An 11,333-nucleotide genomic window follows, 5' to 3' on the forward strand; every position below is an offset into this window, starting at 1 on the left:
GGCTGTTAATAGGAATTACAAAACGACCACGAACTCTTATGACATCTTAACAGTGGGATCGGATGACCTCGATTTTCTGTTCTCATAGGAAGGGTTTAATTTTTTTTAAACAAAACTGCTGCGCTTTCAACCAAAAAACTTTGGTTTTGATTTGATTTGCCAAGTGCACTTATACTTCGCGTAGCCTTTTCTGACAGAGACGGAGAGACACTTGTTAACGATAATCGTTAATCACCGTTATCAATCGTAGCTGTCCCGTGTGGCATTTCGCTGTCAACGTTGTCAGACCAGTGGAGCGTTGATCCTGCACGGCCGTGGACACCGATTCTGCGAGGAATGTATTTCATTTTTGTCCATAAGCCTCTACATCGACACCTCTGACCATTCGGGGGATTTCAATGACATCTTTGGACTTTATCAAGTGCATCTGACACGGCTCTGTCTTTCGGGACGAGGGCTGTCTTCTCGTACCAAATATAACCTCGACTTTGCAGCTCTGGGAAAGAATCCTGGTCAGAATTGATCTGGAAGAGCATTCATCTCCATCAACATGAGGCACATCCCATCTCCAATGAGTTATCTGTAAGTGTTAACGTCCTCCCACCTTCAAGTCTTATATTTGTTTAGACTATCTTGTAATTAATGCCCTGTAACGCCTCGACTGACTTATCTATTCTTCTTATCCGCAGGCTTCTCCACTTGTTCGCGTTTTGCTACTACGCACAGGTATGTCAATGTTTTATTATATCTATATTATAGGCTATATATTTCCCCTGTCCCTGTGGGACATTAAGGTATTTTATATCAAGTAATTTGGGACCAAGAAAAAATAATTGTGTGCCTTTGTGATTTATTGAAATGGGTGTAGGCATATCGGTGACCGTTTTAAGGTTCGAGCTTCAAAATCTGCCTTTTCAACATTGGCAGGGATACGAATTGTTAAAACATATGGCAGCTTAAAGCCCCGATCGTACAGTGTAATAACAGCAAGCAGCAAAGGGGGAGGGAGGGAGGGAGGAAAAGGACTGGGGAGGGAGGAAAAAAAAGGTGAGAGATCATCATCTCATTTGTGATACAACAATATCGGACGGCTCCCGCCGCGCTTCGGGTCAGCGGGGCGCACGGCACGCTGCCCGCGTCACAGGCTGGCACAGGTATCCTGAACATACTGCTGCCCTCTCGCAGGATGCGTGGGCACAGAGTGAGTGCAGGGGGACATCACGCGGGGGAGAGAAATGCGAGTCTTGTGAAAAATGTCGTGGGGTTCAAAAATACCGACGGGGCCAATGTTTCCGTCACTATTCATTCCATCACACAACAAAACGTCGCCTCGCTCCGCCGCTTTGTGGCCCGTTTAACGGCTTTGAAATAATATCGTATAGTTAGATACGGTTTAGCAGCACATTGAGGTGCAAACATTTGTTTTTTTCTGTGTTATATTTTTTTCTTCTAAACATTCTGGCAGACACAGAGACAGTGAAGGCTGCTCAGCGCGCACTCTCTTTTTACGCACAACATGTAATCACCCTGTGTGTCATTTTTGGAAGCTGTTAATTTCATTTGGCAGCGGGTTCACTGGAACTTGTTACACTTGTCAGTCGGAAGGAAAACCCAGCAAACCTCACATTGCGTTTTTTTTAGCCCCATGTGTTTAACTTCATAATACTTACAGAAATTGGGAGACAAACAATCGGGTCAAGACAGATTATAAATTCAGAACTTATTTTTTATGTGAACCAAAAAAAAAAAAAAAAGTACAAGCTATTCTCAATGCAATGATTGATGACCGGTGACGTTTAATTTCTGCAGGTAACCAATCAGTCCCCGCCTAATTTCACGCAGCATGTGAGCGAGCAGAGCAAGGTGACGGACCGCGTGAGCCGCAGGTTGATCCGGACCTACCAGCTGTACAGCCGGACCAGCGGCAAGCATGTGCAGGTCCTGCCCAGCAAGAAGATCAACGCCATGGCCGACGACGGAGACGTGCATGGTAAGAACCGCTGCTGCTGGTTCACTTATTTTCTCCTATAGTATGGTATGGCTGATGATGGTTCCCAAACACTGGGTCGGGACACATTTTTATGGGTCCCTAAATTGTACGGTTTGTTTTTAATTATTATGTCAAAACAAAAGCAAAAAGTAATTGCATTAATAAATACAATTTAAATCTAAAAAGAAAAAAAAGAAAAAATCCATACATTAGAAAACATGTTTAAGAAGTAGTAAAAATAGCCGATCTACAAGCTCACACAACGCGGTGCGAAGTGACACGTTGTGAGCTAATATTTTGGGTCTCGCCAGGCAAACGCCTAATTTCTCCTTTGGGTTTCGAGATATTATAATTGCGAACACTGTAGCCTACTTTAACCTTTTTCGTTTAACTTTTTGCCATTTTTTGAGACTTCGAGATGAGTCAAACTCCACAGGTCATTGATTATTTTCCCACTATTCCTTCGTGCTTTTCTCCTCCACACGGAGTGGGACATGCTATTCAATAGGATATTTTCTGCCCCCGAGATGAAGCCACACATAAAATGCAATAATGTTTAGAAATTAAATTATTTAAATAGCCTATAGGCCTACGGTTCAAACATCACCACAAAGGTCACGCCATAATTGTGCTACTCATTTCTCAATAGATGTTTAATTTAACCATGCAGCATTACATTTGATTATCTAAAATTTCGTGCACGTTTAGAAATATTTAAGCATCAGTGGCCCCGTTTCCCTGTGGACCACGTCTGCGGCACAATTTGAGCCCAAATTGTGTCTTTCCACTGCCGGGCGATAGATAGCTATGCTCTGATATCAGTCAGAGGAGAAGAGTAGCAGGCCGCGCACTCTGTAGCGCAAAAAATGTCCAAAGGATTCTAGATCGTGCTGTAGGCGATTCTCCAGAGAGGGTCGGCGTGTCTGGAAGAGCCATTAGAAATCATCTTGCTTCTACCTTCCCCGAACATTTCCTGCATAGCTCCCCGCTCCCCCTCTGTCCAGCCTTTAGAACCAAAATAGGCCCCGCCGAACTCCCTGCATGCAGCCCATAGCCACCCGGCTGCTGCATGCCGTTGAACTCCCTGCATGCAGCCCATAGCCACCCGGCTGCTGCATGCAGCCCGTAGCCACCTGGCTGCTGCATGCCGTTTTACGCGCAGGTTTCAAGGGCTTTGCGTTAAGGCCCGTATGTTCATTTTATAAGCACTCATTTGCGAGGCTTACTATTGAAGTAGGCCACCTTATTATAGGCTATAATCATTTGATATTGGACCATTTGTTACCCAAGATATTACATTGGTGGCCAATGTTATGTATGAACAAGAAATATCATGTCATCATCATCATTTATATTCAGTTCACTTGTAGACTGCTGAAGTTGTTCAGTGTATGTGCATGTGTTCAGCCCAACTATTTTGGCTTGTAGGCCCTGGTCTACTCGATCACCTAGCCCTGTCTTGTTATCACAGCCATAACTTTCAAACTTTCTTGTTGTGGTTTGTGTGTGTGTGTGTGTGTGTGTGTGTGTGTGTGTGTGTGTGTGTGTGTGTGTGTGTGTGTGTGTGTGTGTGTGTGTGTGTGTGTGTGTGTGATCCATTCTCCCCCAACCCCAGGAATCTGTAGGATAAGCCAAATTCCCAGTCAAACCATTTACAAATCCAATCTAATTAATTTAGTGTAATATATATTTTTGTTATATTCTGCTAATCTATTGTGCCCTATGGTACATTATGATTAAGAACTGTTTTTTTCATGAATTAAACTAAATCTGATTTAGGGATTTGCTGGTAGGCTATATTGTAAAATAAAAAATAGAATCCCTTTTGACCAAACTATAATCTTAACACATGTACTGGCTTTATATGCATGCTTTGTTGTCCTATAGAGAAACAAAGTGCACTCAACAAAGTCAAACACTGAACTTTCATATTTCCTGTGTCTTTCAGTACATGCTAGAATATAGAGATAAATGTGGCCTTTATGTGTGAGGTCAGTGCAGATTTATTTGAAAAGGAATTCTTGATGGTCTTGCCAGCGTTGCCTCTTTAGCTTTCAAAGAATAGAGCAACACGTGGTTTTATCATTTTGCAAGAATTTTTCAGGTTGCATAAATCCCCAGGAATGGTCCCACAGGTTCTGGTGTGCATGATTGTGTGTGCATATGTGTGCGAAAGTGATGCAGAGACAGTGTGTGTACTAGGGATGGGACGATTTGAAAATTTCACATCACGGTTGTTGTGATAAAAGAAATCGTGATTTACGATATCATCGCGATAATCAAAATCCATTATCCTGGGGCGGAACATTTGCCAAACAAACAGCTATTTTTTGGCAAAGACATTTTATAGAGAGTGGAAAAAAAAGACTGTATCAAGTACATACTGTATATTATAAGTATGTTTTACCAATAGAGGGTTTAAATGGTACCGGGTATGCAGCTCTGCAAATAAAAGGTGAATTGATCCCAGTGCATGACGGAGGACGATATCACGATAAATTAAATCTCCATAATACGATTATCGTGAGTGTTTTTTATCGCGATAAACGATAATATCGTGTATCGTCCCATCCCTAGTGTGTACAGTACATGCATGCATAACGTTTTGTGAAGTTACACACACACACACACACACACACACACACACACACACACACACACACACACACTTGCTTTAAAACGCTAATTTTAAGACACAAATTACGTTACAAATAAAGTGGTTTAAAATATAACAGAGGTAGGCAACTCATGAAAACGTACACAGCCAGGCTGCCTATCACAGCTGAAACAGAGCAGTATTTATCAGCTTGGCTTTTCTCTTCGTCAAACCAACAATGTTCCACTCACACTGCATTCATGTAGGCCTACAAACATTTAATGTATATCAAGGTTGATGATATTTGTAGTATTTGTATATTTGTCTGATATTTTGCACAGATCACACTCTAAAATCAACATAACTTAAACATTTATCAAGTTGTCATCACTGCCTGTGCTAAGACTTTCTTTCATTTCTAATAATCCTGCCTTTTATTTTCCTTCAGCCAAACTAATTGTGGAGACGGACACTTTTGGGAGTCGCGTGCGGATCAAGGGAGCCGAGACCGGCCTATACATCTGCATGAACAAGAGAGGAAAGCTCGTTGGCAAGGTGAGGAGAAAAGTTTCACTTATCCAACACAGGACAAACGATAGTTACACCACAACCTGTGAATGTGTGTAAATGATTTTGATCGTTATTTTCGGACATTGTCGCCTTGACTTTACCACTATAGGTCAAAAGGTCACTGAGGATAGCAGTACCCTGCACATTAAGAGGATTATTTGTGTTTCATGGATTTATTTAGTATTTTTTTATTGATGGCTAGTTACTAGGTAGATTGAAGGTATATTGGTTACTTCTATGTTGGGTTCCATTTGTATACTCTAAATTGATGATTTTAGGGTGTAGGCAGAAATGCTTCATGAATTTGCATGACTGTAGCCCTGCGACAGTGTTATGTCCTTGAGCCTAAAGGGCTCAGTAGTTCGTTGGTAGCCATCTTTGCGTGTGCGTGTGTGCGACTGTGCGTGTGTGTGTGTGTGTGTGTGTGTGTGTGTGTGTGTGTGTGTGTGTGTGTGTGTTCTAGTGGGTCTCTCAGGCTATCTCAGTACTCCTCTCTCTGACTGTGCTGGCTAATAAACCGGGCTGCCAGGCTCCCACCCCCACCGTAACCAGCACCCTGCCTCGTGCGCCATCTGCCCCATAGCTGCCCAGCTCTCCTTGCCATACCAGCCCAGTCACAGCCTGGCCAGGCCCACAGCGTGTTTGTGTTAGAGAAAGAGTGAAAGAGAGTGACTTTGTATGTGCTTTTCTGTGCACTGTTTGAGTGTGTGACAGAGAGAGAGAGAGAGAGAGCCTCCATGAATGCATGTGAGTGAGCTCATGTGAATTCTTATTTTCAGAACTATTTTTGGGGGAAGCTTGCTACAGCCTTCTTCTGTCCCCATGTGTCCGACTCCTGCAGAGGCTGCTCCTGTTAGCCAGGGCTATGAGTGGAATGTACCTGCACACATACCGTGCGCTTTCCCACACTTGGCCATTTCCCCGTCACTTCATCCTAACGTGTGCAAATGTACACTATGTCTTTACAGACGACGCGTAAGATAAATGCACAATCCAACAGACGATAACAGAGCTCCCAGTTTGTATCCCAGTGCAGACTACGTACAGTATGCTACAGCCATATTTAAAGTTGATTGCACGCATGTCCATTCCCTTTCGCATTTCCATCACCACAGAACAGAATCCTTTTCTTTTTTTTTACAGTGACCCTCCAGTCGCACCTAAAGTTAACGGCCTGAGCTAATGTGCTTTAATTTAATGCCATGGCATGGCCCTTGTGAGGTGAATTCAGGGTTCTATTGATTGATATGCAAGTCGAGGAGGCCTGACAGTTAAATTTATCCTGCGGGTTGAAGGCAGGGAAACGCCGATCGAAACTGGGGGCGAAATCGACACCACTGTGTGGTTGATTAAGGAGGCTTTGGAGTGCAGGAATTTGTAGACTGGAGATATTTCTCCTTCCGATTGCGTGCCTGAGGCAACTGACCCACAAGGGGTTCCAGGGATGGAACAGTGGCTAGTCCGTGTGTGTGTCTGTAAAGCCTAGCTGTGTGTCTGTGTGTGTTTGCTAAAGGAAGAGAGGATTCATCGCTTACTGTCATCCCCTTCTCTCTGATCTGGGATTGTAATGACTGTAGCATATGCTGCAAGCGTGTGGGGAGGGTTATGTGTGTGTACTGTATCTGTGTTCATGCCTGTCGGTAAGTGTGTGCACATGACATGCACTGCAAAATACAGAGTGTCATTTTAACCTGCTCAGGATCTTGCAGCATGCATTTGTGCAAACATGATGCACATGCATGCGTGCATGCATAATCTGCATATGCAGAGACAGGCGACGTGTGCAGGGAAAGCCTCGCCCTTCAAGCTCGCCGATATGCTCCCATGTCTAAATCTTCCCTTGAGTAGTCTTTCAGAAGCCCACGCTGGCCTACATGTGCTCATGTATTTCCTCTTTGTCCCCCTCCTCTCTGCAGCAAAATGGCCAGGGTCGTGACTGCATCTTCACAGAGATTGTGCTGGAGAACAACTACACAGCACTGAGGAACGCTCGCTACGAGAGCTGGTACATGGCGTTCACCCGGCGTGGGAAGCCCCGAAAGGGCTCCCGGACACGCCAACACCAGCGCGAGGTCCACTTCATGAAGAGGCTACCGAGGGGCCATCAGCCCTCGCAACCGGCCCAGCACAGGCCCTTCGACTTCATCCAGTACCCTTTCAGCAAAAGGACTAAGCGCACGCGCTACTCGCAATGAAGGGGGACCGAGAAAGAGGGACAAATAGACTATATTGGGAAAAATGGACACGGAGAGACGAGAAAGAGAGACAAAAGGGATGGAAAGAGAAAGAATGGGGGAGAAACACTGATGGACTTGAATGGCTGATTTAACCAGGAGTCGACCATACTGTACCTCTCTCCACCCAATAGACAGAAAAACAACCTCTAGAGACATTGTTTTTATACTGAGCGTTATTATATCTTAACATGTAGGGTTTTTTTTCTATTTTTCTCATAGTAAACAAAAAAGCTGTAAAGAAAGGAAAAACAACTTGAGAAATCTATTTTTTTACTCCAGACTTTTAGTACTGAGCTGCGTAAAAAGGCTAAATAAAGGAAGTTTGTTTTTAGATGCACATTATTTGCCATCCAACGTATTGGGGATGCAGATGTCTTAGTACAGTGCGCTGTGTGTGTGTGTGCGTGTGTGTGTGTATGTGTGTGTGTGCGCCTGTGGGCGTGAATGTTTGTGTTTGTGTGTGTTTGCGTGAGTGTTTTCTTTCCTTTTTTTGAGTCATTTTTTGCGGACTCTTGCCTGCTGCTCAAAGAGACTTGAAGGGCCCCGATGGACCGCACTGCAAGGGGACAAGGCTACGTTCAGAGACAATACACACACCCATGCACGCGGCTCCCTGTTGGGTAACGTTGCATAATGTTGTTACAGTGTTTCATTTGGGGGGGGGGGGGGGGACAGCCTGTGACAGCTATGCTAGCTAGGTGCTGAATTGTGACTTAAAAGATGAACTGGCTCTCTTAACACACAGCACAACAGAGCTTTAAGTGTACGTCAGAAAACAGAGAACATGGCAGCTACATTTGATAATCGCAGGTTTCCTGATGTGACTGTAAAATTTGAGGTGTACAAGATGTATTGAAATGTAGGGATCCTCTCCCATTGAATCCCGATTTCCCCAATCCCACTTTTGTTTCCATTGCCCCTTGTATGTCTGTTTTTATACATATATAAATATATTTTTATTTGAGGATGTGTAAAATAATTTTAAGGATGGAATATTTATTTAAAATGTGTAATAAATGTACATTAGAATACTGATATTAAACTCTTGTTTGTTAAGTGCTTGTATGACTCTTTTACTTTAAAACACACAATACTCCTCAATTGGACAGGGGAGACTCATTGTGTGTGAACTGTTCTTCCATGACATACAAAAAAACACCAAAAAATACAGTACATTACGTTACGTACAGACACCTTTGACAATAGCTATCCACTCCTGCACACTCGAGATATATTAGACGTAGGGCCTACTGTATGTAGATCCATTTAGTAAGTCAGACGCCACCTACGACCAGGAACACAAAGAAAACATGTCAAAGATAACAATTTTCTACTATTTTGACTAATTTGTTTTATGTGGACATTCCCCCAAAAATAGTATACCTGTATAAATGATTAAAATGTGCGTGCGTGCATGCGTGCCTGTCTGTCTGTCTGTCTGTCTGTCTGTCTGTCTGTCTGTCTGTGTCTGTCTTTTTGTCTGTCTGTAGATAATCTCTCAAACCATTGGACCGATCAGCACCATGGCAATTTATGTTTTTTTTACGGAGACACCTTTTACAGCGTGGCTCATCTATATGCTGTCTTTATGAGTGTGTGTGTGTGAGTGTGTGTGTGTGTGTGTGTGTGTGTGTGTGTGTGTGTGTGTGTGTGTGTGTGTGTGTGTCCGGATCTAATCCCACAAAACCACTGGAACGATCAGCGTTAAGCTCTGTATGCACGCTGTCAATAGGCTAGTGCAGCCACATTATCTTTATCATATATGTTTTATACTATTTTATATATTTAACTTAAATTTTATAAAAGAAGTCAAATGGGCTCCGATTAAGATTTGGAGTCACCATAGATATGTCATAGACAAGTCGACTGGCGACATAGATGACTGATGTCACATGTTCATCAAATGAAGTCTGAGATCCACATTGGAACCAGACTGGATCTTAAGATTGACATGATTAGATTTTTCATGGGTAGCTCAAGTTCAAACAGTTGTCCTGCTTCTTTGAGTGAGGCACTTAATCCACTTTCAACCTGGCATGCCTCTATTGAGCATATCATTATTACAGTTTTAGGCATTTAGCAGACACTTTTAATCCACAGCGATTTACAATAAGCAGGTAATACACATCACTATAATAAGCAAGATAATATGTCAGTACATTAACAACAATATACTGTAACAATATAACAAATGCATAGGAATATCAATCTAGAAAAAAACAATAGGTAGACCACGCACCTAATCAGTAAAAAACGTATAAAACCTAAATAATGCTATCTAGCTTCATGTATGGTCATTGAGGGAAGTGTTACAGTAGTGCTATGGGTTTAGGTGGAGTCTGAAGAGGTGAGACTTCAGTCTGCGGCGGAAGCTAGGGAGTGAGTCTGTAGTTCTAAGTGCGACAGGGAGTTTATTCCACAGTTTGGGGGCCAGGAGGGCAAATTGTCTAGGATGAGTGGATTTTTGTCCTGGGTTTTTTAGCGAGGGTTCTGTCAGCATCCCTGTGTTGGCTGATCTGAGTGAACGGGTGGGGTTGTAGTGGTTGATCAGGTTTTAGAGGTATGGAGGAGCCATACCTTTGGCTGCTTTGAAGGTCAGCATCAGTGTTTTGTATTCACTGGAAGCCAGTGGAGGGAGCGGAGAAGGAGGGAGACATTTGAGAATTTTGGCTGGTTGAAGACCAGTCGTGCCACGGCATTTTGGATCAGTTGGAGAGGTTTAAGTGCACATGCTGGGAGGCCAGTGCTAGGAGGCCAGTATAGGTGATTAAGGTGAAAATGTCCAGTGTACTTGCACAAGTGAGCATGGACAAGTGTATCTATCTATACCAGAGCTTGGGTATCTCAGTATGTCAGACTGAACATATTTGTTCAATCTTATTGATTCATTACCTTGTCACTCTATCACAAAAAAAATGACCCTATCTACTGTATCAAAAATCAGGCCACCTCTGGGTCAGTAAAAGCCTTTTCTGTTAAGTTGCACGTCACTCATAGTTGAATAGCGAATGAAAATAAAAGCCTATACCGAGGCTACTCGTACGTAGTTTGGCTGGGTATATAATCCTGTAGATTCCTGGTTGGGTTAAAAGCTGAATGCTGTTTGACCACTGCATAACGGAAGATCTCTAAAGACCTGACTCTGCTTCCCTTGAAATGTTGGATTCCTAATTTCCTATTGGTTGCCACCTTATGCAGTATCCCTTTACAGCATGGCAATAAAAATGTGTTGGTGGTTCATTATCCCCTTTATGTGCTTCGTCTATCACTGGACCACCATCCATTGAAAGCACCTCCTTCAGCAAATTCCCAGATTTTCTGCCCATGTTCGCTCTTCTCTTTACCCCTAGCGATTCTCAGATTCTGTCACTTTGAACGTCTAAAGGTAACACTAAAGTTAACACCAAAGTTTGTGTCTCTGCTTCCTCCATGCCCTTGATTTTTATAAAAATTGTTTGCTTTAATTTGGGCACTCATCAAAGCTTTCAGCGCCGCTATCTCTCTTCTCAGCTGGTGTGACCTATCAGTCACGGCAGCTGTTTTCTCATCAAACCTGTTTCAAATCTCTGTCTCAAAGATATAGCTCGGAATGCAGTGCACGTAGCCCAGACTTTAGTGATGCTATAACCTCGTTGTTGTCCACAACCTGGGGGGTCTGTCACCTTTGTTGAGCCCAAGGCTCCTAGAGAACACAAATGACTGTAGCTCTGACTTTTGCGATGCTGTAGGTGTCCATAGGCCTACTCTGGAGGTTCTCTTCTGGGACTATTTCCACTATTTCTGAAAATTAGAAACACCCAGTCCTGCAGGCCACTAGATTGTGTGTGCTTCCATTTGCACTCAGTTTTAGGCCTATTTGAACTGCTAAAAAGCTCCTGGACAGCAGAGATCACTGGTTCCCAAACACTGGGTCGGGACCCATTTCTGGGTCGCGGACACA

General features: G+C 43.3%; 1 protein-coding gene across 1 annotated transcript; it reads left to right on the forward strand.

The window, feature by feature from the left end:
• Positions 1-550: 550 nt before the first annotated feature.
• Positions 551-7,351, forward strand: fgf8a (fibroblast growth factor 8a; the record flags this gene model as incomplete). Its single annotated transcript, XM_080740640.1, has 5 exons — positions 551-582; positions 690-726; positions 1,810-1,990; positions 5,035-5,141; positions 7,073-7,351. 5 exons carry the CDS (start codon positions 551-553, stop codon positions 7,349-7,351), a joined length of 636 nt encoding a protein of 211 aa, XP_080596766.1.
• Positions 7,352-11,333: the final 3,982 nt, after the last annotated feature.

The sequence above is a fragment of the Nannobrachium achirus genome (assembly GCF_963921795.1).
Source record: "Nannobrachium achirus genome assembly, chromosome: 13".
NCBI classification, from domain to species: Eukaryota; Metazoa; Chordata; class Actinopteri; order Myctophiformes; family Myctophidae; genus Nannobrachium; species Nannobrachium achirus.